Source organism: Hyperolius riggenbachi, chromosome 1, assembly GCF_040937935.1.
Source record: "Hyperolius riggenbachi isolate aHypRig1 chromosome 1, aHypRig1.pri, whole genome shotgun sequence".
NCBI classification, from domain to species: Eukaryota; Metazoa; Chordata; class Amphibia; order Anura; family Hyperoliidae; genus Hyperolius; species Hyperolius riggenbachi.
This window is the reverse complement of record NC_090646.1, coordinates 446757387-446785054: the sequence shown is the minus strand read 5'-3', so window position 1 is coordinate 446785054 and position 27668 is coordinate 446757387. Positions and strand designations below refer to the sequence as shown.

At 43.3% G+C, this 27668-nt stretch overlaps 2 protein-coding genes across 6 annotated transcripts in view; both read left to right on the top strand.

Annotated features, from left to right (window-relative positions):
- The first annotated feature begins 3589 nt into the window (after positions 1 to 3589).
- On the top strand, positions 3590 to 27668 carry SIRT4 (sirtuin 4). 5 transcript variants are annotated; one of them, XM_068238711.1, is made up of 4 exons: positions 3590 to 3638; positions 7420 to 7944; positions 13152 to 13446; positions 27348 to 27668. In XM_068238711.1, the coding sequence occupies exons 2-4, from the start codon at positions 7448 to 7450 to the stop codon at positions 27525 to 27527; spliced, it is 972 nt and encodes a 323-aa protein (XP_068094812.1). In that variant the 5' UTR covers positions 3590 to 3638; positions 7420 to 7447; the 3' UTR covers positions 27528 to 27668. The 5 variants fall into 5 exon arrangements, with proteins under 5 accessions (XP_068094812.1, XP_068094811.1, XP_068094809.1 ...); XM_068238710.1 differs by lacking the exon at positions 3590 to 3638 and adding an exon at positions 3650 to 3785; XM_068238708.1 differs by lacking the exon at positions 3590 to 3638 and adding an exon at positions 3650 to 3925.
- The window catches only part of LOC137520142 (hydroxysteroid 11-beta-dehydrogenase 1-like protein A), a 38132-nt gene continuing 37972 nt past the window's right edge, over positions 27509 to 27668 (top strand). Inside the window, exon 1 of the mRNA XM_068238713.1 lies at positions 27509 to 27595. The gene's annotated coding sequence lies outside the window, so the exon portion shown is untranslated. The remainder of the gene's footprint in view (positions 27596 to 27668) is intronic.

Below are 27668 nucleotides of genomic sequence, written 5' to 3'. Positions count from 1 at the left end.
GACTCAAAGGGTCACACCACCGTTCTCTCTGCTCACTGCCTGGGGGGTCTGGAAGCTTGTGTGGAGAAGCCTGTGTGACCTATCAGCACCTATCAGCGGCACTTGCAGGAGAACAGGGGCTGTTTCTATTGGCTGCCTGCTCCTGCTAATCACGAAAACATTCACACAGAAGGCTTTTGAAGCCTGTAACGAGAGGGGAGAGCTGGAGATAATCACCGAATGTGTTAGCGAATGTGGTAACCTTGATGAATTAACATTTACTGACATTTGCTGACATGTGTTGAGCACAAGTCGGTAATTTATCTCATTGCTCTGTCATTTCAGCTTCTCATTCGGTAACAGCTTTGATGAATTAACATTTTCTTAAGTCCTCCGTTAACTCAGCTGTTTTCAGCATTACCGAATGCGGTAATGCTTGATGAATTGAAGCCATTGTAGGGAAACACTTGGGATGCCAATTTCTACAGTAGCACTCCAAAATAAAGGGGAACTGAAGTGAGAAGAATATGGAGGCTGCCAATGTATTTCCTTTTAAACAATACCAGTTATCTGGCTGCCCTGCTGATCTATTAGGCTACTGAGAGACTGACAACTAGCATGAAGAGAAAAAAACGTTCTGCTCTCTGTACAATTGTTCTAATTGTTCTAACAGTCAGTGTTCAGCAGGGTCTTGTGTACAGAGCTGCTCTACGCCCAGCATGTCTACCCTCCCAAAGTGCTGTGTACTGTATTGATGCTTGAGGAGTCTGGGCACTGAGAGAAAAATCTTTCTGCTCTCTGCACAATTGACTGCATCTGCTCACTCACTGACAAGGAATCATACAAAGTTTAGTAGACAAAGATTTGTAGACAGTCCCTATTCAGTGTGCAGGAGGGTCTTATGTACAACGGCGCTGCACCCAGCCTCTCCACCCCCTTCCCAAGTACTGTGTACAGTAGTGATGCTGGAGAAGTCTGCAGAGCCAGTCCTACTCCATCAGAGGAGGACAGAGTGAGTGTAGTAACAAGCTGGGACTGGGAGCACAGTCGTCTGTCAGTTTTCTGTGTGTGTTTTTCTGTATGTGTTTTCTGTACACCATGTGTGTCTGTATGCGTGAAAACATGCACATTTTAAAACAGAAGGTAATGTAATTGACAGAGAAAATACTCCCAGCGTTTTACTGCTGTTATATCTGCATGGGGAATAACACATTCAAGTGTGCACTAGCCACTTGATTAACACTATCTCAGTTTACCTGTGCAGAAAGCGAAGGGGGGGGGGGGGTTCTAAGTTTTGCAGGGGGGGGGGGTTCTAAGTTTTGCAGGGGGGGGCCCAGTGATTTCTAGTTGCATCCTTGCACACAGGTATGTGTTTGCTGCATATGACAAGGCTTTAAAGATGCCCATACATCAGAAATGTATGGGCAGATCAAACAAGAGACAGATCAAAATAGTAAATTGGCGAATCACAGGGTAAATCATATAGTTGGCAATAGCTATGCAATGATAGCAGTGCTGCTTTACAAAGTACAGGTGTGCAAATGCATCTAAAATGCAGCAAGCTGATTCGGTAAGAAACTAATTGCAATAGTGGAAAAACAGTGCCACAATTTACAGTTTAATTGCTGAGCTGTAGCGATCTGCAAAATGTGTGCAATCCAATTTTGGGATCAAAACTGACCTTACAGAGTCCCCACAGACCCTGCATTGACAAGGGCACACTGCACTGACAGGTACACTGATGGTACACTTGCAAGGACACAGACTACACTCTGCGCAAACAAATGCACAGCCCACCCCAAAAAGAAAAAAACACATAAGATGTGTCCCCCAAGAATGAAACCATCACTACCTACAAAATAACCTTCCCCACCAAAACAGATGATAGCTTACTGTTTACACCTCTCCACACCACCACATAAGTGGTGCCCCCAAAACTAATTATAGCTCTGGCAACATCTGTCACCCCTCTTCCCCATTTTTAAATTGCACATCTTTCCTCTTTTTCCCACACAACGCACACATCAGCAATTGCAGTATATGCCACCGTAAATCAAAAATGATGTAGCAAATGCGGCGACTCATTTGCAGAAAGAGACCGCACTGCTGACGGAGACCCGGGATTCGCAGGAAAAAATGGCCCTGCAAGTGTGTTTCCTCCCTTAATAAGTCTCACTCTAAGACAAAAATAGTTCTCTTCGATACAAACTCAATGCTGCTTGCATAATAAAAAACAAACAAAAAAAGCACTAGTCTAGGGGACCCAGCAGGAAACCTCATAGGGAAATTCTGCTAATGTGATTGGGTGGACGGCACACTCTCCAACTGCTAGTTTTCAGATGTAATAATGATACACCCACACTATTTGGCTAATCACACTTTGTGCTCTAGAGGGTGCTGTGATTGGAAAACTGCTCCCTATAAGATTTGCTGCTGGGCCCCCTAAACTAGACTAACACCAACAAAATAATGCCACCTTAAAAGATACCAGAGGCAATGCCATTTGCACAAATGGAGTAAGCAGGCATGTATAGGCATCTGTCCCCATGCCCACTGCTCCCCCGTATCTCGCTGTCCCTCTTCATTGCCCCCATTTATCACTCCAGGTCATGCATTACTGCGCAAGCATTGGGCCTGTGGTGCGCAGCCTTAATATCGCCATGCGCACATGAGTCATTGCGTAGAGCTCATGTGCAGAGCACAATTAAGGACGTGCGTCGCAGGGCCAGCACTTGTGCAATAGTGCATAACCCGGTGCAATGTATGGGGGCATTTACGAGTGAGCAGATGCTGCCCATATATGCTTGCTTCTGTTTGTACAAATGAATTTGTCTTGTGTATCCTTTAATAATTATTGTACAGGCAGCATATCCCTCCCCCTCCGTCATATAACAAATGTTGCCTTCAAAACAAAAGCAATGATGTCTGACAACCCCACCAAAAAAGAAACATAATTGTATCACTAATACATCTGTACAGAGACACCACTGGTGACATTTCTGACATTTTGTGGTTTGCGCCTGGGCATCTTGGATTTGAGGTCTGAGTGCTAAAATCACCACCAAAATAATATGTAAAAATGGGCGACAAGTTAGACAGCTTCGCTGAGCTGTGTAGGAAATAGAATATGTGCAAAATAGTAGAAAAATCGTATATAAAATAAAAAATACTTATAATTTATTATACTTAGTATAAGTGAGTAAAAGCACTTTGGGCAGGAGATTGGGTGCCTCACGTGATCTGCCTACATCATCTCCCGCACGCACAGCTGCATGGGTACGCGTCATAACAGTTGCTACGGCAACTTGGTAAACTAAGTACCTCGGCAGGTGTAATGTCAGCTAGTGCAGCCCCGTGTGCGCAGTAGGAGCCTGCGTCCCATTAAATTGTGCAGCCACGTAAAACGTCCTAAAAATCTCCGCTCCCGCACCACGTACACTCCAGAAATTTTCGGGGGAGGGAGGGGACCCTCAGATCTAGCTCTTTGCCGAATTGCAGCCCCCGAGCCCCGCTGGTTCCCGAGACTGATTGCAGCAAACCTATCTCGGGAACTAGCGGGGCTCGGGGGCTGCAATTCGACACAGAGCTAGATCTGGGGGTCCCCTCCCTCCCCTGAACATTTCCGGAGTGTACGTGGTACGGAAGCGGAGATATTTTAGGTAAATATTAATGTCTAACTTCCCACTGAGCATGCGTGATACTCAGTGAGGAAGGCTGCTTCCGGGCTGCACTATCTGACATTGCTCCCGGGCACTAGTAGCTTCAGCACCACCGACAGAGGAGGTCGTGTCTGCAAAGTGCAAACTGTATGTGTAATATACGACGAGAGTACATGCGTAATAATGGGACATAGTTTGCTAGACCGACGTTCGAGGCACGCAAGCAGGTAAAGAGGCTTATGGGAGTTGTAGTTTTTCCACCAAACAGCGTTCACTGCGCTGACGGGGTGAGTTTGTGTAGGGGACATAGACAGTAGCATTTATTGGGGCGCTATAGCGATTTTATTTTCGTGTACTTATTCTCCTAGCTGTGTTTGTATTTATAGCTTGGTGAGTAAACGCAGCAGTCCGAAGTCAAGGCCAGTTCGAGCGTAAATAGGAGTTATATAATGCTTAATGCAGTAGATGCTTAGGAAAGAAAACCTTGTACAGAATTACCAGATTAACATTTCAGGAGTCTATAGTCTCAGGAGAAAGGACAAACTAAATTTTACCCCGTCCCATCCCAATTACCTGAGATGGCATAAAAGGACAAATTTATCCATACCTGGGGCAACCTCCTGTCCCCATTGCCTGGAATCCACTACAAAATGCTATTGTTAATCGCAATCGCTAGTATGAGCAGTTTGTGATTTCCTGAGCGTTTTAGGGAGCGATTTTAAAAAGTGTATCAATTTGCCAGCGGTTGTGTAGCGATTAGCGGTTTAAAGTCTGATTGGTCCTTTTTATTAATTTTAATATTGGTACAGTGTGCAGTAACTTCAAAACGCTAGCAAAATCGCTCCGTGCAGGTTTTGATGAGCGATTGCGCCAGTGATTATATACTTTACATTGAAGTGCAAACGCTAACAAAATGCTGCATGTCCTGCGTTTGTGATTTTGCTAATCGCAATAGCTTCTGTGGAATTTGCACCATCCATTTACATTGGCAGAGCGTTTAGGGATTTATCACGCTCCGTAAACGCTAAAAAAAAAAATCACTCTAGTGGGTTCCAGCCCTTAAGGCTGATTGGTACCTCGCTGTCCTTCTGCCCCACCTGGATCCTCTACAATTTTCTCCGTAAAATACTCCAGTCAACGCAGGCACAATCCGGCCGCGCGTGCTCCTTGTCGCGCTCCTTTGCCTAGGAGCGTACTGCACCTATGTAGTAGTACTGAGCAGGAGCAGAATGCTCCTGGACACAGGAGTGCGACAGGACCGCACATGCGCAGTACCCCGAAGGGCCTTTCCTGGGCCAATTGCAGAGGATCCGGGCGGCGCAGAAAGATTGCTTTTCTAAGCGCTTTTGTGGAGCGATGATTTTTTTACACTTCCTGACTCGGCTAGGAAATGAACTTTCACCCGGAAATTAATAAATACAATGTACTTATTCATAAAAGTGCCCGGTAAATCGCTATTAAAGCGCTTTTTGAAGCACTTTGCGATTTCCCTATACTTTCTATTGAACGCAAATGCTCAGAAAATGGTACAGGAGCTGCGTTTGTGATTCAATAGAAAGTACAGCGCTCAAGTATGAACACTCTCATAGGAAATCATTGCACAAGCGCTTTTAGGGCGATTTCAAAAATGCTCATAGTGTGAACAAGCCCTTATACACTACATGAGATTTGATGTGATTTTACATGCAATATAAAGTCCTGCATGCTTTATCTTTTTCTGTTTTACTTCTTGTTTTGCTCAAATCCAGTGAAAATTCGCAAACCAGAATTGCAATTTGCATTGTAAAAGAAGCCTCGCTGAAAAATGTAAACACAAATACATGCATCTAAAATAGAACAGGTACCTGTGCCATATAAAAATCATTTAGGCCATGGTCACACTTGGCAGAATCACGTGCGATTTCCACTATGTGCTATGGGAAAAACGCATATGATTCTGCTAAGTGTGACTCAGTGGGCTGTATTCAGAATCAGACATGCGGTAAATGATTTTTTATCGCTAAATTATCGGCAGCGGTAATTTCAGCATTTTTCTACATTCACTAAAATTTTTCCGCATGCAGGTATATTGCAACAAAAAGTGCGGAAACACGTGTTAACAGGCTGTAAACATGCGGAAAAATGTTGCAATAAAAAATGCCCCCCAAAACGTTTTTAAGTCCAGCAAACACAGCGATCAAGCCTCCAGACTCCATGTAAGTCATTGGGAAGCAAAATATATTAGCAGCTACTTGTAGGTGATATAAAATCAGTACTTAAGACAGAAATAATGCGCCCCTTTTTCATTGTGAATTTAGATTTTTTTTTGCCGAAATTACTGACTTTTGCGGTAATTTTCCACATTATTTGCGAACTTTTACCGCACTTTTTCCGCGTGTGGCAAATTTTGTGAATGTCAAGATGGTCTTATTTTGGTTGAAAATTTCCCACAAGTAGTTTTCTGCATGCGGAAAATGATTGTAAATGGAGCCCAATGTGGCTTAAATGTTCCTCATATTCTGTGGGAAGCCACAGGAGCAAACCGCTTAGCACAATTATGTAGGTTTCCCTGTAAAAAATACCTTTTGATTTGGGATGTGAGAGAGCTGGTGGAAGAAGATGGATCTGGCCACATGCCTCTTTAGTGGCAACATTATCTTGACATTTGCTTGCTGTGCCCATTGGTAAATCCAGCCCTGGGAACTCCATCATATAGTTGATAAGTCACCTCTCAAGCTTTATTTTTAATTTACTGCTGAATTGGAGGAACTGGTGGTGGAAGTATTATGCCACAACCTGAGGCACTGTGCAGTATTTTAATTATCTGTTATAGATCTATGTACAGTACATGTGAAAATCTAGCATGATCAGCAGAACTGCCAGAATAACACTCTCCAGTTTGCACTATATTTCGTTCTGGAAGTAGCTGTGTTACATGGTTATGTCATATCCAGTTCAGTAAGGCAGCTGTACACTGATAAACAATCTTCTACTTACAATCTTCTACTTACAATCATTGTAATGCTAGGTACACACGATATGTTTTTTTCAGTCAATTCTGCCGTTCAATCGATTTTCAATTTATTTTTCTGCTCGCTTTCCCACTCGATTCGCTTATCTTCTCAATTTCCATTCACTTCTATGAGAAATCAAGCCATAAAACGATTGAAAGTAATATCGGACATGTCAGGAATTAGCTATCTAACGCATCTATCGAACATAAAAATGTATGGTGTGTACCTAGCATGACTCATGCAAAAACTTCTCATCTGTTTGGTTATCAAACAGAACTTTATCTCCTGTTCTCTTATATCATATAACAAACATTTTACAGTGGCAGAACTGAGCAGCTTCCTGTTGCCACAGTCATGATAAGCCTCCAAGTGAAGTGTGACCCTATTAACCATTTTGGGTCCTTCCCTGCCAGGCGACTTGCCCCGTACGTCTGTATGAGGATTTAGAAGTGGCCTATCTTTTACACCAGAGGGCAAATTTTTACTGTAACTCCACTCTAAAATGTGAGGTGACCATATTAGTGCCAGATATAAGAACATTGTCAGGAAAACTACTACTGTACTATAAGTTCTCAATTATCTTGGTTCTGTGTATTCCAGGCATCTTTAACCCATTAACCAGCAATGACAAACATATATTTAGTTCAGTGAGATTAATTTCAATATTGTAACCAAGCTTATGACTTCACCGTTTGTGTGTCTGCTGATTATTTGTATTCTGGTTGCAGTTTTGAGGAAAGATTGTGGTGTGTTAAGTCACTGTATGGACAATTGTTCTTCTCTTGCAGAAGTGGTAATGATGCTGATGACAGCTAAATGATGTGGATCTCTCTCCCCAATTGTTCTCCTGTACTTAAAAGATGCAGCCTTGGTTTGATTCGATGCAGCTCAAACCTGAGTTTTTCAGAATATGTTCCAGCTTGTCCTCCTGCAGACCCAAATGAAGTGGAGCGGCTCCAGGACTTTGTACTGCACTCTCAGAGACTGTTTGTCATGACAGGTGCTGGGATTTCCACAGAATCAGGAATCCCAGACTATCGTTCAGAGGGTGTTGGTCTGTATGCCAGAACTGAACGCAGACCCATTCAGCATGCAGAGTTTGTCAAGAGTCAGGCTGCTCGAAGGCGCTACTGGGCTAGAAACTTTGTAGGATGGCCACAGTTCTCTTCCCATAAGCCAAATATGTCACACATGGCACTCTATAACTGGGAGAATGCTGGGAAATTACATTGGCTAGTGACACAGAATGTGGATGCCTTACATAAAAAAGCTGGACAACAACGCCTGACTGAATTGCATGGTTGTACCCACAGGTAATTAAAGTAAAGCCTCATAGCTAATAGCCATGGGCAAGAAATTCTCCTGACTTGCAAATTTTAACTAACATAGCAGGTGGTTTAAATCCAGCCAATTAAAACTCTTTAGCTACTGGTTTATTAGCCAGATGCCAGCTAAGTGATCAACAGCTGATGTATGTCTTGATTTCTTGGGTGGTTGTTGTTGTTGTATTTATATTATTGTTAATGTGTTGATGGTTTTCTATGAAATAAACAGCCTCTAAGGCCTTGTTCACACTATAAATTGCAAGCGCTGAGTGATTTATAGTGTTTTTAAGAGTTTTCTGAGCGATTTTCGCTTTTCTATGCTTAAAAACAAGAAGAGAATCGAGAGCCCAATATGGTGCAGTATTGTGAGGTAAAATCAAGAGTTCAATACAATTTTATGTGTATATACTCACAAACACGGGTTACCCATAGGCAACCACTTTAAATGCAGGTGGGGAGCATTAGGACCTGACCCCACTCAGGTTAAGAAGTCGCTCTCTGTAGATAGTAGATGGGGATGCACCCCTCCACCCAGGGTGGACTAGAAGATCAGCAAAAGCTCGGTATACAGAGGCGCCAGAGTAGAGTAAAACGTTTTAAAAACCGTTTAAAAGCAGAGGGGGATGTTAGGGTGGACTTACCTCCCTCTTACAAAAAAGAAAACTCACTCGAGTCTCGATAAAACAGAATTAACAAATAATTTATTCAACTCCACAAATGCAACGCGTTTCGCGGGCGTGACCCCGCTTCCTCAGGCAAAAATGGGAGCACAACTCAGTGGGTCAAGCAGTAGGTTTGAGCGCTTTTCTATGCGCTTTTGTGGAGCAATGTTTTTTTCAACGTTAGTCAGGGAGTGACCCAGAAATTAATAAATACAATGTATTTATTAACTAAAGAGAATCCGAGGTGGCTAGTAAGAATGCTATTAGCACACAGAGGTTGGGTCTTCATATAATGCCCAGCCTCTGTTGCTATACAGTTTCCCCCCCCCCCCCCCCCCGCGCGCCCTGCTGTGCCCCCATAAATCAAACACCGTGCTAGCGACATGCAGTGTCTCGCCAGCAGGCTGTTTACATTGCCCTGTCACTCTTGCCGCTCCCCCGCCTCCTCTATGTCGCCACTTCCCGCCCGCGACCGTTCGCTCCAATCAGCGGAGAGGGAAGGGACACGGGCGGGTAGCGCCGATGCGTAGGTGGCGGGGGAGCCGCGCTGACAGACAGGGCTTAGGTAAACATTGTGCTGGCGACGCGCTGCATGTCGCCAGCAATGCGGGGGGTATAGCAGCGCGCAGGCGGGACATGGAGGCACACCATGGGGCAACGGAGGCTGGTCTTAGTGTGCACAACCAGCCTCTGTGCCCCAGTAACATAATTAAATCCCACCTCGGGTTCTCTTTAAGGCGATTTTTAAAATCGGCAGCGCTGAAAAAAGAACCACATCGCTCTTAGGGCTGGTGCACACCGAGCGGCTTTTTCAGCGTTTCTGCAGCCGCGGATCCGCTTGGTCAATGTATCTCAATGGGGTGGTGCACACCAGAGCGGGAGGCGTTTTGCAGAAACGAAAAATGCCGGGGTGAGGCATTTTTTGGATTTCGGATGCGTTTCTGCCTCAATGTTAAGTATAGGAAAAACGCAAACCGCTCTGAAAAACGCCTGTTCAGAGCGGTTTTGCCGGCGTTTTTGTTACAGAAGCTGTTCAGTAACAGCTTTACTGTAGCAATATATGAAATGTACTATACTGAAATCCGCTGCAGCAATCCGCAAAACGCTAGCAAAACTCCATAGAAAAATAAGAAAAAGCGTTTCAAAATCTGCTAGCATTTTGCGGATCTGCTAGCGGTTTTTGGTGTGCACCAGGCCTTAGTGTGAACAAGCCCGGGCCCTTTTCCACCAGCACGTTTGCGCTGGCTGAAACGCAAAGACGCAAACCGCTAGCGATTTTACAATTGCTACGGTTTGCTTTTTAACATAGGAATCGCGGTAGGTCATTTCCACTACCGCGATTCGTTTTTTGCGCGGCAGAGCGATATTTGCCGCGATTTTGCTATGCAGTGCATAGCATAGCAAAATCGCGGCCGCGAACGTCAGGGAATCGCCGGTAATTGCGATTCAGCAATCGCTAGCGTTCAGCGTGAACGCTAGCGACTGCTAGTGGAAAAGGGCCCTACTCAGATCCTTGCAAAACTAAGCTTTCTGTTTGGGCAAATTTATAGAAAACACTGCACTTCTGGCACACTGAACCATAGAAATCTCAACTCATAGCACAGTTGTAAATATATCAGTGTATAACCAGCCAACTAGAGTGCTTCAATGTAAACTTTTTTTAATGTTGATGAACTTTCAGATAAATATCATCGCTCTAATTCAACCACCCATTATTTAAATGCACATGATAGTAAATTTGCTTTAATTAGCAATGATGGCATGTCTGCACTTTTCCTAAGAAATATATTCAAAGTACCTAGCTGTCCTCTGGCAGGCTACATCCAGTTGCTCCTTCCTACCATGAGGCCTGGAACCCACTGAAATCAGCAAACTCAAAACGCAACCGCTAGCGTTTTGTCTGAGCGGTTTGCAAGCGGATTCATGCGCGTTTTTGGTCGTGTTTTGCAACATTGTATTTTTTTGCCCAGCGGGTGCGTAGCGTTTTGCGTTTTTATCCTGATTGGTCCTGTGAATTATTTTTAATTTTGTTACAGTGTGCTGAACCGCAAAACGCTAGCAAAACCGCTCAGTTTAGGTTTTGCTGAGCGTTTCTGCTAGCGTTTCAATACTTTACATTGAAGCGCTAACGCTCCCAAAATGCTGCAGGTCCTGCGTTTGCGTTTCTGGGAAACGCAAACGCTCCTGTGGAAGTTGCCCCATCCATTAACGTTAGCCCAGCGTTTTGGCAAACTGCTAGCGTATCGCAGTGCTGCCAAAACGCTGCCAAAAGCGCTCCTGTGGGTTCCAGCCCTGAGTGAGCGTTTCCTCCTCAGAAAAAAAAAAATCACCAGATCTCCCGCCCCCACTGAAGGTGACTACACTGGATACGTTAAAAAGATTTGATTTTATGTCAAGTCAATAAAAACTATTGGTTTTACAGGAAAATCAAGTTGTTTTTTTTGTTTGTTAGAGCAAGAAATCTGTCCTGTTTTTATCGATTATAAGTTGATTGGGAGTGGCTGATATTTATGATAAATTTTTATGACAATTGAATCGTGCAGAATAGATTGTCAGTGTCATGATTTATAGACCCCTGCAAAAAAGAAAAAAAAAAAAGCATTAAATCATTTGTTTTCATAATTGGGATAAATTAATACATTGGTCACATTTGCAAATGGGTACTTATCCGTTAGCCGGGCGCATCCTCTAGGTGGCGACAAAACTCCACCAGAGTTACATCTTTCCCTACTATCCATGTCGGCCTGGAGGGGGAATAGTAATTAGCGCCACCTGCCGGATGCGCCCGGCTAACGGATAAGTACCTGCAAATGTTACAATCAGTCAGGAAAATTGATTTTAATTCTTGAAGGGAAAAATATATATAAAGTGTGTGTGTGTGTGTGTGTGTGTGTGTGTGTGTGTGTGTGTACCTTGAGAGAGGGATCACACTTGTGTCATGGTACAAGGACCCTGGAAGGCGGGACACCACTCCAGCAGAGCAGGGAAAGGAGACCTTTCATAAGGCTTTTCTGCATCCCTTTTTAGAGCTCTCCCTGGTGGCTGCAGCACATCTAAAGGGATGCCAGGGATGCACTGGACAGAAACCCTGATTCATGTACACAGCTTCCTGCCTGACTGCTGACCTGCTCCACAGCCAAGCAGGGATTAGTGAATTGAAGCATGTTTGTTCGGTAAATTACCGAACGTCTACCTCATACAGAAAATCTTAGTGAATTTGGGGAAAAAAAGGTGTAAAATAACAAATGCGGTATTTTACCAACCCAAATTATTTTCCCGAACTGCCCTTAGTGAATTGAGGCCTATGTCTTTTAGGTCAATTTCACAGAAATTATAAATTGCTAATTCTTAAGGATTTTCTATCACAAATATTTTGCTGCAGAGAATAGCAGCTAATGACCCATTTCTCTATCAGTAGCGGTTTGACTCTGTCTCACCTAAAAACATGTCTCACAGAAAAACATTTCTGCAGAAAACTATATATAAACCAGGAATTTATTGTTGGCATTTTATTGCTCATGTGACAAGGCCTGAGTGTAAGATGTCACTGCGCATTCTGGCGCCTCTTTTTTTTTGTTTTTATTCTTGTTTGTGTACTGATAATATTTTCATTGGATTTCTGTTGATGTGTACTGATAATATTTTCATTGGATTTCTGTTGATTTTGATAAATAGTGCATGGAGAAATGTGGAAGTGCAGTAACCTGTAGTGACTGCCTACAGTGGTTTGCAAAAGTATTTGGCCCCCTTGAAGTTTTCCACATTTTGTCATATTATGGCATGAAAATTCTACATGATTGCAAACATATTTTACAAATAACTGCAAAGTGGGGTGTTCGTAATTATTCAGTGCAGTCAGTTGCCCATAGACATTGCCTGATGAGTGCTAATGACTAAATTGAGTGCACCTGTGTGTAATCTAATGTCAGTACAAATACAGCTGCTCTGTGACGGCCTCAGAGGTTGTCTAAGAGAATATTGGGAGCAACAACACCATGAAGTCCAAAGAACACACCAGACAGGTCAGGGATAAAGTTATTGAGAAATTTAAAGCAGGCTTAGGCTACAAAAAGATTTTCAAAGCCTTGAACATCCCATGGAGCACTGTTCAAGCGATCATTTAGAAATGGAAGGAGTATGGCACAACTGTAAACCTACCAAGACAAGGCCGTCCACCTAAACCCACAGGCCGAACAAGGAGAGCGCTGATCAGAAATGCAGTCAAGAGGCCCATAGTGACTCTGGACAAGCTACAGAGATCTACAGCTCAGGTGGGGGAATCTGTCCATAGGACTGCATTGCACAAAGTTGGCCTTTATGGAAGAGTGGCTGTAATTATTTGGCGAAGATTTGTTTCAGATAAAGTACTGTTTAATGTATTTTAAAACAGTGTGTGTTAACTGTTTAATGTATTTTAAAACAGTGTGTGTATGTACAGGGCAACATAAAGTTGAAGTATTTATTGTGATTGTGGAAAAAGACTACTTTTCATGTATTAGCTACATATAAAATAATTCTTTATCTTTCCATCAGGGTGATTTGCCTTGGCTGTCAGGCGGTAAGTAAGAGAAATGAGCTCCAAGAACGTTTTTTAGCTCTGAATCCATCGTGGAATGAACAGGCCTATGGAGTAGCCCCAGATGGCGATGTTTTCTTGACAGATGAGCAGGTAGCCAACTTCCGTGTCCCAGCGTGTGACAAATGTGGGGGTATTCTAAAGCCACAGGTGACATTCTTTGGAGACACAGTGAACAAAGAAATTGTGTTCTCTCTCTATGAGCGTCTAAGTAAAGCTGATGCTATACTGATTGTTGGTTCCTCACTTCAGGTAAGCAACTGTTCAAAAACATTTACTTATATTTCATAGGTTTTTCAGCTTTATGTGCTCTAAAATGTTGATATTCAGTTCCTCATTTTACAAGTGTGTGTGTGGCACCTGTTTGCCAGTTATTTCCTATATCATCAAGAGTGTACAATAATGAGTGCATAGAGAACCCAATGCTACTGTTGTTAAGGTCAACTGAACTTTTTGGACAGCTCTTCCGCAGAGCTATCTGCTGCTTTTGCCGATTTGGTTTAGCATCAATCTGCCAGTGTACCAGCTGCAGTCTGCCATGCAATAGAGAGGCTATGTTTAGATAGGTGTTTAACCAGGGCATTTTTTTGTGTCTGCATTGCTATAAACATCCTTCATCAAAAATAGGACCATAGAGCTCTAATGGACTGTTCCGGCAGACTTTCTACACCATTGTTTGTCATATTGGTTTCAATATGGTTTTGGTCAAACTGGTAAAAACGAGAGTACTTGGAGACCGCCTCTCCAGAGGTCTGTGGAAAATTTGGAGTGCCAAAAGTGATCAGGGAGCAAATGGGGTCAAAACATACCCACTGTTTCAGGAGTTGCAATTCCTAAATATGACGTGCAGCGGAAAAAGACTGTGACTAAAAACAGTATTAAATAGTTCATTACTATACAAGTGGTATTTTTGACTGTTATACTAATATCTTCTCCTGCAGCATAAGTGGAAATAAACTGTACTAGTTCTACTGTTCACAAAAAAATAATCTGGTGTGTTGCATTTTTGAGAAACCATTATTTTGAAGTTCTAACCTGTATAATATCATGGGAACCTGTCTGTCTGTGATTAGGACATGACGTGCAGGCCATCAGTATATCTTTGTATTCCTGAGCCTTCCCATTGTGAAGTTTTGACAGATATAGATTTTGGATTCAACTTCTAGCTGAAGACGTCATGCCTAGGTAGACTTTGCTGAAACCCAGGTCTACTATTAATGTGTATTCAGGCAGGGGCATTCCTAGGGTCCTTGGAGATCGGGGGCACCTGTGGGCACTAGGCGGGGGCGTTGCGCCGTGGCAAAAAATGGGCGTGATCATACAGTGAGTGGGCGTGGCCATGGGTGGGGCCAAATGTACATGAACTTAGCAGCAATGTAAGCTACAGATAACGGGCCTGCCCATCAAAATATTGGATGGAGCCCCCTGTCCTTTATTTAGATAATTTATAATCAGTATAGGCATAGATCAAAGATGTATACGCACATACAATTTTTATTGGTCAATCACTGACCAATTTTGCCACTCCCATGCAGTACGTGGGCCAACAGACAATGCATTTCATGAACTAAAATTGGCTAATCAAAATTGTATGTGTGTACCAGGCTTTACAGCTAATACAGTACATACTGAAAGTAGCAGGGATCAGCATGCAATACAGCTGGTTTAAAATCAGTAAGGACACAGAGTAACACTTTTATATACTGTACACACTGGAGGTAGATTGGCACACAGTGCAGGCACTAGAGAACAGCTTATACTGTACATACTGTAGGCAGCAGAGATCAGCACACTGCAGCTAGCGCGCTCAAAAATATGAGGGTTACGTTCTGCGGTGCACTACGCGCGCCCGATGAACAATGGGTGTGGCCATGGACCAGAATGTGGGCGTGGTCACGGGTGGAGACAAATTTACATGAACCTAGCAATGGTGGGACATTAGATTAGGACAGTCGTGGTGAACCTTTTGGAGGCCGAGTGCCCAAACTGCAATCCAAAAGTCACTTATCTATCGCAAAGTGGCCACAGCAAGTTAAACTAAATACTGTACAAACGTTTTAACTCATAAATGAACATTATGGAAAATCCAAGTTGAAAATAAACTGTGAAGATAAACAATTTCATCCATCCTACTCCTGAAAAATGTATTCATTTTTTTAGAACCTCCCAGTTTTAATTTCTGTTTTAAAAAGTTAAAAAAAAAAGTAGGTAACGGTATTGTCACCATAAAAATCAAATTTCAACAGCAACTGGTCTGAGTGTATTAAGTGATAAAGATGCTAATCCTGCATTCAAAACTTTTTTCTGCTGTTATGGTTTGGAGTTATTACATACTATAGGAGCACTAGCCCTAGTGCCAAAAAGTGCCAAAAAGTTGAATGCTGGGAGTTCTTTTGAATGCTGGGAATTATTTTTATCTATAATCTATTTCTCCTCTTCCATTTGTCTGTCTAGCTGATCACTTGTGTTTACAAGCAAGGCTGAGGTGACTCCGTGAGTGGATGTGTAAATAAAAAAAAAAAAGACTCTGGAAGGAGAGCAGCTAATGAATACACAATGAGCAAGAGAAGGGAGGGGAGGGGGGAAACAAGAGTCAGGGAGGATATGATGTCAGCATTAGCTTGGCAAGATGGCCACTGCCTAGAAAAGGATTTTCTGCTTTTCCTTTGTAAAATTCACAGGAATCATTACGTGGATAGCACAATACATCTGTTATGTAAGTAGAGGTAGTATTTATCTACTTATATATATGTGATTTTTATTTCTAGGTTAGCATGGGTGTCGCTTGTTCTTTAATGCTATTGTCTTGGATGATGATTCAGATTTTCCCATAGTCTCACAGTTAGCAATCATGTGACCCCCAACAAGACAAATTCAGCAATCATGAGGCCCCTATCAAGACAAATTCAGCAATCACGAGGCCCCCAACAAGACAAATTCAGCAGTCATGAGGCCCCCAACAAGACAAATTTGGCAATCATAAGGCCCCCAACAAATCAAGAGCAGTCATGAAGCACATAAATAGACAGCATTTCACATAAATAGGCAGAATGCCCCCTTAATATGGTAGACACCTCTCACCTGGCTTCTGAATTCTCCTCCACTGGCTGCTGTGCCTGGCATAACTGTTTTTTGGCTGGATTGGGGATGATGTGTGGGCTGAAAGGCCTGGCAGTGATGTTGTGGCCTGGCTGGTGGTGATGCTGTGGCCGGGTTGGCTGGCGGTGATGGCTGTGGTCGATGCTGTGGCTGGGTTGGCTGGCGGTGATGCTGTGACCTGTGCTTGGCTGGTCGAAGTAAATGCATGGCCTGACTGGTGGTGATGCTGTATCCTTTTTGACAGTGATTCTGGGCTGGTTGGATGGTGGTGATGCTGGGCTGGCTGGCCTGGATAGTTTAGGTAGTGACAGGTGCCCCCTAGTTTAGGTAGCGCCAGGAATCCCCCAGTTTAGGTAGTGACAGGAGCACCCCAGTTCAGGTAGTGACAGGAGCCTCCCAGCTCATTTAGTGACAGGAGCTCCTCAGTGTATGTAGTGACAGGTGCCCCCCAGTTCAGGTAGTGACAGGGACCCCCCAGTGTTTGTAGTGACAGGAGCCCCCAGTTTAGGTAGAGACAGGAACCCCCCAGGTTAGGTAGTGAGTGACAGGGACCCCCAGGTTAGGTAGTGAGTGACAGGCGCCCCCCAGGTTAGGTAGTGAATGACGGACCCCCAGATTAGGTAGTGAGTCACAGTCATCCCCCAGGTTGGGTAGTGAGTGACAGGGACCCCCCAGGTTAGGTAGTAAGTGACAGGCGCCCCCCAGGTTAGGTAGTGAGTGACAGGCGCCCCCCAGGTTAGGTAGTGACAGGGACCCCCAGTTAGGTAGTGACAGACGCCCCCCTTACCTTGACAGCCAGCGTCAGAACCGGCCAGGGGCGTAACTAGGAATCGCCGCCCAGGTTAGGTAGTGAGTGACAGGCGCCCCCCAGGTTAGGTAGTGACAGGGACCCCCAGTTAGGTAGTGACAGACGCCCCCCCTTACCTTGACAGCCATCGTCAGAGCCGGCCAGGGGCGTAACTAGGAATCCCCGCCTTCCCCCCCCCCCCCCCCCCCCCCCGCAGAAATTCTGAGCGGACCCAGGGGGAGCAGCAGGACGTCGGCCCCCCCCCTCCCTCACCTCAGGCTCTACCCTCTGCGCTCCCCTCCTGCATTGAATAGTGAGTATGCAGGCGGTGGGGCAGCGGAAGATGCATACCTTCCTTGCGTTCCACGGAAGTTCCTCTCTAAGTTCCTCTCTCCTGTATAAACAGGAAGTCGCGTCAGACACTAGAGGGAGAAACATCCGCACTGGAACGCAAGGAAGGTATGCATCTGCCGCTGCCTGCATACCCACTATTCAATGCTGGAGGAAAGCGCAGAGGGGAGAGCCCGAGGTGAGGGAGGGGGAGGACCGTCCCTTCTCCCCACCGACGTGCTACTAAGCTCTCCCCTCATACTGCGACCCCTCCAGATCCTAGCGGCAGGGCACCGCTAGAAATAGATTGGGGGCACCCCAGGACATGTTGGGGGCACGGGCCCCCTTAAAATAGGGCTAGCGTCGCCCATGTATTCAGGTGTGTCTGGTAGAACCACTTTCGAAGCTCATGTTTCCTAGTATTTATAGCATTAGGATGAGTTCTGGTCTTTCTACTTGTGGGCTGCTTCTGCTTCCATCTAAAAGAAAACTGTACTCTTACTTGGTATGTCTAAGATTAATGGGTACTCTATTGATTATACATATTAATCATGAGAAAGTGTGTCCTAAATTAAAATTTTATAATACTGCCATAGAATTTCACCTTACAAGACAGGAAGGATCCTGCAAACTGTTTATAAAGGCTGGTAGCTTGTTAAGAACTATGAATTTGTGAGGGTGGAGGCAGTTTGTGACCATGTCATTGTTACTGTAACTCTCTGGTTCCCATACAGAGTTGTGCAGAACACATGCAGTTTTGTTTACATTGTTTGTTTAGCTGCATGGAGCTTTGGAAACCCTGCCATGCCAATATGATGGAAGTACATTCCACCTATGTCCATGCTCTGGTTAACCAGCAGATGTGGACACCCCTAGCGTTTAGGCAATATTTTGGAAAGTACTTCATTAGTTTCCTCGTGAGTCCAAAAGCCTTGTCTGTTACCGAGACAAATAAGCATATATGAGTGGAAAAATGCTTCTTTTTTTCACAATTAGTTGTATTCTGTTTGGTTGCCTGTCTGATCACAGCCTAAATATAACAGGGGTGATGTCACTGTGCAGGTAAGCTAGTGAAGTTTTACCACAATATAATTAGGGATGATTAATGAGATGCAAATGTGGTAATTTCATGTTGATGCAGCATTATGCAAATTTTGTAGCTTAAAAATGAATCAAATCCTGCTTTTCAGTTTGTCACTGTTCAAGCTGCATACATTTGCATACAAAATGTGCATAATCCTGCACCAACTCTAAATTATTTGCTTCACCTTGACCATCCCTAACTATAATATTTCAGTTTTTCTTACAATCCACTCAGTCAGTCATCAATCCCTTTTCCCGCACTCTCAACAAAGATTTACCAACATGTTTGATAACCCCTTTAGTCTATTTTGATCAAAAGTTATTGATTGGGCTTGTTGGGTCCAAAGGATCCCTGGCAAAATGATTGAACCAACTAAAGGAAAATTAGAATGCGTACGGCCATCATAAGTTTGTTGGGAATGCCTGTTTGAAATAATTGTTTCACTTTAGCATGGTACAAATACTACTGTTATGACAGTTATCTATGAATACCAACCAGATCATTTCTTTCAGCAAGTTTAGTGTACATGAACACATAGGCAAACGCAGGGATGCAGCTGCCCATAATCCCCCCCTCAGACCAGGGCCGGTGCAGTGTCTGGGGATAGGCATAAGTTGAGACACCAGAATATCTGCAGGCATCCTGCAGCTCACAGCACCGCCCCCTCTCTTTCCCTGCTACAGTTGACCTTGGATGGAGCAGCAGCGTGTGTATAGTGCACGGAGCAGCTCTGGGGAACTTAACAGAGTCAGGTTTTAGCAGAGCCTTGTGCCTTGCTGTGTGAATGCTTAACTTTCCCCTTCATCACCAATGTCGGCTGTCCTCATTATTATCTGTATCCAAACTGCTCCTAATCGATCCCGTTGTTGGTCGGTTAGTTGGACGGGAAATTGCGTTGTGTACCCAGCATGATGTCCTACCATATTATACTGTATTGTGCGTGGCTGAGGGATTTCAGTAAATCTTTAAGTATATCTCCCCCCCCCCCCCCCCACCTTGAAAAACCTGGGTTTGCCCCTGCAACAAGTGAAAGAATATTTCTGGTGACTGCAGTTACCCATGCTCAGTACATAGAGTAAGGCTTTCCTATGTAGTGTATGTAAGTTCAGAAGGTGTTTTTTTTTTTTTTTTTTTAATATTGATTTCAGTAGTAAGCCATGCAGAATTTTGATATACATGAGTTGCACGTAGTTGCGTAACCTAATGTTTAAGTAAGTTGAAATACTGCTTGGTCTGTTTGTTTTTATAACTTTTTATTGTGCAATCCAGTGTTTTTATAGTTTCAGTGACCTTTCATAGCTACAAACCTACATTCCACATACCATCAGTTCTTAGGCTGATTATCCTGAATGTCTGCCAGAAACCTGCTATGTATGGGGTTGAATTTCACTGACCCAGAGTGCAACCACCTCCTTGTTTTTAGTATAAAAACTGGAAAACAGGTTTCTACTCATCACTTGTTAATTGGTAACTAGAAGTGTTCAACGGTATTAACACAAAGCAGAGTTAGAAATCACAGATACTTATATATAAAAAATAGCTCCACTATCCATAACACACATACGCACACAAAGGAGGCAGCATGCTGCTCACTTCCTTGTTTTGTGGTAAATTTTTCCTGCTGTGGTTGGATTATCAGAATGCTTGAAATAAACAACAACTATCTCCTTAAATTCAATGGTATTCTCCAGGCTCTGTTCACATCTAAAAGTGAAATCGCTGACGGCAGCGATTTTCATTTTTATTTTTTTTTGTACCTTTTTTTTTTCCGCCCTCCCGACTCTCCGCTGCGCACTACAATTTTGTGCAAAGCGCTTTTGTAAGCGCTTTTGCAGAGCGATTCTGTTTTTTCACTTCCTGACATTAATCAGGAAGTGAACTCTTTTTGACCTGGAAAATAATAAATACAATTTATTTATTCTTAAAACGCAAGCACAATCACCGCATAAAGCGATTTTGTGATTGTTTAGCGCTCTTCCTATACCTTCCATTACAGCAAAATCTCCCCAAAAATGGTCGAGACACTGCTTTGCGGAGCACAAAGCGGACGAAAAGCGCTGATATGAACCTTCTCATAGACAATCATTGCACAAGTATTTTGTGGGCGATTTTTGAAAATCGTCTGTGATTGAAAAAAGGCAGAAAACACCCTTAGTGTGAACGAGCCCTCAAAGTGAATGTTTTTGGCTGTTTATAAATATGAGTATGGGGACTTTCACTAAACTGCTGTTAAATAATGGCATATGTTGATCATAGGACAATAGTAATCAAGTATGAAAATACAGATCATTTAGGCCCCTTTTACACTTGCAGGTTAAACCTGTATTGTGTTGCCCTATTTTACCGCAGGAGGCCGTAAAAGCAATGGAAATTCTATGGAGACTTTCACACCTATTGTGGTCTGTTGCGGTGCGCTGGAAGTGTCAGAGCCGACGCAAGGGAATTAGCATGTTACCGCAAGCACCACACTTAACACAGTGTGCTTTGGGAAATGAAAGTCTATGGTCTATGCACGTAGTGTAAATGATGGAGTGCATTGCGGTGTACATGCACAGACAAACGGGAATCCCAGTGACATACCTCCTGCCCAGCAGGGAGTACATCACTGAGCAGGGGGCGGCGCTATGCATATGAACCTGTTGGCGCACTCTGCGGTGAGGGTTTTTGTGGTGTGATAAGGCAGGAGCATTGCATTGCACAGCAGCAAACAAGTGGGAAACCGTCCTTAAAGGAAACCAGAGACGATTTAAACTAAAAGTTTTATACTTACCTGGAGGATATGTTGAGGGCGCACGTACCTTGTGCAGACTGACCGACGTTATGGGACCCGGTACCGACAATACAGAAGACTGAGGACGGCGGCGTGGGAGCGATCTGTGTGCATGGGGCTGGAGGAAGCCCCAGATGTGTATTTCAAGCATATGTTTCAGTTTAAATCGTCTCTGGTACACTTTAAGAGAAAGATTGGTAATTTTGAGAAGGCTTTTATACTAAGGGGCATATGGTTTTTACCAGGGCTGTGGAATCGGTGGTTTCAATAAACTCAGGAGTCGGAGTCGGATGATTTTTGAACCAAATAAGACAAGTTGGAGTCGAGGAGTTGGAGAAATTTTGGAGTCGTGGTTTCATAAACTGAGGAGTCGGATGATTTTTGTACCGACTCCACAGCCAGTGTTGCCAACCTTTCACGTTATTTTTTTACTGACAAATACCTAAAAATTTACTGACAAAAGATTTTTTTTACTGACAAAACCCCCTGCGCTGAAAAAATGGGCGTGGTCATGGGTGGCGCCAAATATACATGATTTTAATATTGCTGTGAAAGGTCTGCCAGGGAAGTTTGAGCTCTGCCATAGTGTTTCCTCCCCCTTCCCCCAAAATACATGTAATCTTACAGCATTTCACCAAAAATCCACGTAATCTGGCAGAGGTTCTTCCAAAATACAGATAATATGGCAGTGGTTCCCAAAAAATAGATGTAATCTGGCAGCAGCGATTCCCCCAACATACACATAATCTGGCAGCAGTTCCCCAAAATACATTTAATCTGACAGCAGTGGTTCCCCAAAAATAGGTAGCCCCAGGTCTATAGGTGTCCCCAGAATAGGTGGCCAGGGGTATAGATGTCCCCAGAACAGGTAGCCAGGGGTATATGTGCCCAGTATATGTAGGCAGGGGTACAGGGCCGGTTCTAGACTGGCACATATGAGGGGGCAGTCAAATGGGTAGGGGGCAACATGTTTGAGGAAATTTGCGGCGACTAAAGTGGGCATGGCAAGTAAATACACATAATGAGAGACAGCGTTTCACCAGTAAATGCACGTAATGACAGACCCCTTTTCACCAGTAAATGCACATAAGAGACCGCCTTTCACCAGTAAATGCACGTAATGACAGACAGCTTTTCACCAGTGAATGCACGTAATGAGAGACAGCTTTTCACTAGTAAATGCACGTAATGAGAGACAGCTTTTCACCAGTAAATGCACGTAATGAGAGACAGCTTTTCACCAGTAAATGAACATAAGAGACAGCTTTTCACCAGTAAATGCACATAATAAGAGACAGCTTTGCACCAGTAAATGCACATAATAAGAGACAGCATTTCACCAGTAAATGCACATAATAAGAGACAGCTTTTCACCAGTAAATGCACATAATGGCAAACAGCCAGTGTCCTCAGTATATGTAGCCAGCAGATATATGTGCCCAGTATATGTAGCCAGAGGTATATGTCCCCAGTATATGTAGCCAGGGTTATATGTGCCCAGTAGATGTAGCCAGGGTTATATGTGCCCAGTAGATGTAGCCAGAGGTATATGTGCCCAGTAGATGTAGCCAGAGGTATATGTGCCCAGTAGATGTAGCCAGAGGTATATGTGCCCAGTAGATGTAGCCAGAGGTATATGTGCCCAGTAGATGTAGCCAGAGGTATATGTGCCCAGTAGATGTAGCCAGAGGTATATGTGCCCAGTAGATGTAGCCAGAGGTATATGTGCCCAGTAGATGTAGCCAGAGGTATATGTGCCCAGTAGATGTAGCCAGAGGTATATGTGCCCAGTAGATGTAGCCAGAGGTATATGTGCCCAGTAGATGTAGCCAGAGGTATATGTGCCCAGTAGATGTAGCCAGAGGTATATGTGCCCAGTAGATGTAGCCAGAGGTATATGTGCCCAGTAGATGTAGCCAGAGGTATATGTGCCCAGTAGATGTAGCCAGAGGTATATGTGCCCAGTAGATGTAGCCAGAGGTATATGTGCCCAGTAGATGTAGCCAGAGGTATATGTGCCCAGTAGATGTAGCCAGAGGTATATGTGCCCAGTAGATGTAGCCAGAGGTATATGTGCCCAGTAGATGTAGCCAGAGGTATATGTGCCCAGTAGATGTAGCCAGAGGTATATGTGCCCAGTAGATGTAGCCAGAGGTATATGTGCCCAGTAGATGTAGCCAGAGGTATATGTGCCCAGTAGATGTAGCCAGAGGTATATGTGCCCAGTAGATGTAGCCAGGGTTATATGTGCCCAGTAGATGTAGCCAGGGTTATATGTGCCCAGTAGATGTAGCCAGGGTTATATGTGCCCAGTAGATGTAGCCAGGGTTATATGTGCCCAGTAGATGTAGCCAGGGTTATATGTGCCCAGTAGATGTAGCCAGGGTTATATGTGCCCAGTAGATGTAGCCAGGGTTATATGTGCCCAGTAGATGTAGCCAGGGTTATATGTGCCCAGTAGATGTAGCCAGGGTTATATGTGCCCAGTAGATGTAGCCAGGGTTATATGTGCCCAGTAGATGTAGCCAGGGTTATATGTGCCCAGTAGATGTAGCCAGGGTTATATGTGCCCAGTAGATGTAGCCAGATGTATATGTGCCCAGTAGATGTAGCATGTAGCCAGATGTATATGTGCCCAGTAGATGTAGCCAGATGTATATGTGCCCAGTAGATGTAGCCAGAGGTATATATGTGCCCAGTAGATGTAGCCAGAGGTATATGTGCCCAGTAGATGTAGCGCAGTGGCAGGCGGCAGTGAGCGGAACTTACCTGCGTCTTCTCTTGTCGCCGGCGCGGGATGATCTGCCGCTACTCTGGTCTGGTCCAGACCAGAGCAGCAGAACTTCCGGCGCAGGAGCGAGACGAAAGGTAAGTCCCGCCCGCTGCCAAGCGCCACTGCCAGTCACTTAGGAGGGGGACAGTCAGCGAGGGAGGGAGAGCACAGAGGTGAGAGATGGGGGGGGGTGAGATTGCCCCCCTTCTCCACCGCTGCCAACAGCTCTTCCTCCACTGCGCCGCTGTCCTCCTGAAACAGGGCGGGCGGCCAATCGGCCGCCCTTTTACGGACGCTGCTGAATTCCTTACGGAATTCACGGGCAGCTTAATTTGTCTAAAAAATTACGGGCTGCCCGTAAATTTACGGGCGGTTGGCAACACTGTCCACAGCACTGGTTTGTGCATGGTTTTTAGCATGTTTAGCAGTTGGAGGTTGAAGCTGTAAGGTAATATTTAGATGTTTGTATGAACATTGAGTCATTAATCTATAATACTAATAACTATTAGTCTAATTTAATAGAAAGAAACACTAAATATTATTCTGGAATGAGCAACTGATTCAATTGGTAGGTTTAACCAACAATGTACACTGCTTTTCTTGAAAAAAAAGAGAGTAAATACTGTAATATCTACCCTAGCCTCTGCTAACTTTCTCCAACACATTCCCTGACCTAGAGTACATACAGCAGAATACAGGAGCTTTTATTGCATTACTGAGAACCTGTGGCTTCTGTCACACAGTGCATATTTCAATAGCCCACAGGCAGAATAGGGGCATTCATGTTTGCTGACTGTGGGGCAGCTTTTTTCACACTTGTGTCATATATCTTGATCACTGATATTTCTGAGTAGCTCAGTCAGACAACACCAGGTAATGAAAAAGAATACAGGTAGTCCCCTATGCACAACCTCTCAAATTACCAGTCTAACATGTACAAGGTTGTATATCATGTACATCATCTGGTACAAAATGTGCTGTGCTGTTCTTGTTGTTGTATATGTTTTTGTTATGATGTTACAGTATTGTAATAACAGTGGTAAATTGTATAAAGCACATTAAACCTCATTGTAGACAACCCAAAAATATTGTCAATACTGTATGTCCAAAGTAAATCACTTATCCACTCAGACTAGTATGTATAATACATGATACTACTGTATGTTACCATGGGAACACCTGTATACCTGACGTAGGGGGAAAGCCTGAAACGCGTAGTGTGCAGTTTATACTATTGAACACAATGTTTTTTTGTTTGCATAATTGTCTGAGTTTTATGATTACTTTATTAAATGCGATATTTTATATCTGGATATGTATTGCTTTAGGCTGAGTATCATAAAAAGAAAAAAAAAAAAGAGAAAAGGCAAACAAAAGATAATCCAAAAAAGACTATTCAACACATGTTTAAGCCTGTTAAGTGCCTCCTCTTCTTTGATTATTTGGATACTACATTTAGGAAAGTGGTGACTATCAGTAGGGCCAATACTTTCATATGGTTAAACTGGGAAATTGTTCAGGCCTCCAAGCTCCTTAGGGGCCCCACAAGTCAGGGACTGTACAGGTGACAAGTGTCAGTAGAATATGAAAATAAAAGGGGCCCTACATTATTTTTTGCCCAGGGCCCAATTTTGCCAAGAAGTGTCCCTGCCGGAAACCAGAATGGTTCACCTGATCGTAGGTGGTGCTGAGCCCTCATTCTTTTAGCAGACCACCTAGACCACCTGTAGTCATTCTTTGACATGTGCTGTAGTTGCAGGTAAACTGTTAGTAGTAGTTGGTAGTACTTTGAATATAATTTAAAGCGGGATAAAACTCTGACATAACATTCAATAAAAATGTGTTTCCTACCTTGTAATACCCATACAGTTATTATATTTGCTTTTGTGCACAAGTAATATGATCTGTTAACAAATTACCAAGTTCCCAAAGTACAGTTTATGGGCTCTGAAAGCTTTCATTTTATGGCTTAGCTACGATATATATGTTACAAAGTATCTAGTGATCATTTGTCTCTTTTCTCACCTTCTGCTAAGTGCGGGGCTGAGTTTCAGCACTGCTAGGAATGTTTACTAATTGTGGCTGATGAGGATATGTAAACAAAAGACAATGTAATCACGTGGATAATAAGGCTATGTAACCAAAAAACGTAATCATATCTTCAGCATCCAAATAAGATTCCCACTGAAGAAGAAAGTACTGTGTTTAACTATTTGAATTGTTCTGATCCAAATATTTTTTTTTCTGGTATTTGGATTTATGCATATGATTATGAATCTTTTATAATAAAGAAAATGCTGAGTTTCCTACCACCTTAAAGGAATACTATCGATTCACATATTTTTTTCAATTGACACAGGAATTGTTTGGAAAGTGCTGCTAAGTACTGGTGTATACATTTTAGTAGCAACTTCTTTGTTTACTGTTAGCAAAATACATTCAAAGTTTACTGACGCCAAAACTGACGGCTGACTGAGTCATGAGGAGAGGGGAAATTCCCCTCACACTTGATCAGTTAACTCTATGTGTAGCTCTGTGTGTGACAGAGAGAGACAGGACACAGGAGCTGCAGCTGTTGGGAGCTCTGTTTCTGACTGAAATGTCTAAAGAGAGCAGAGGAAATGTAACTCATTCTCACAGCTTTTTCATATTGTTTTTGCTTTTAGAGTTTGATATGTTTGATATTTGCTTTCTGTAGTCTGATATGCAACTCTGGCTGTGCATTGAAGCAGACACCGCTTCTGCAATTGATTTGTTTCAATATAGCTAAATCCCACCCTCAATAAATTACAGCTTTTGCCTCTGATATTTAACATGAAAAGTAGGAAAATGTTTACACATCTACTTAGACATTATTTGTACATTGTCATTTTAGAACACTTGGGTATCGATAGTATTCCTTTAAGTACTGTTGATTTAGGTCAAATGTTGTTCACGAGAAAACTGCTTGTCTTGCGTGTCACACAATATTGTAAGATTTTTGCCAATTTTTTACTTGATCTGGTCATAAATATATTCTATAAGCAGCAAAAAGTTGGTTTTCAGGCTGCTATTTGGTTTATTAAAACAGAGCTTGTTTGTGATTCAATTCAGTTTTGACATTGTTAGGTGGAGGAATGACAAAGCACAGCCTCCATTTTTTTTTCTTCCACATCTTCTACATTAAGTGTTTTTATACCAAGAATGGGTTGTTCTGTTTCTGAACTTGCATTGAAGCCATGATATGAGACAAATTTCTATGTAAATAGGGCTTAGAAGATTTTTTTTAAGCAAATATAATATTCTTTTTGTACTATTTTCTGCCCTTTAGGTCTATTCTGGGTATAGGTTTGCACTGCAGGCACAAGAGAAGAAAATTCCCATTGCAATACTTAACATTGGACCTACAAGGGCTGATCATCTGGCGGTAGTTAAAGTCACTGCTCGCTGTGGAGATATCTTGCCAAAGATAATGTCTGTGAATCAACATCTGCAGGAAAGAGTGAGCTAAGCGCCTAGTACAGATGTAACCGGCAACTATCTGTACTGGAATCCACACACAATCATATAATCCTATTTGTAAGTGACTGTTATATTCAGAACAAATAAAGTGTAATATTGCAGTAACTCATTAAAGACCTGTGTACACTGA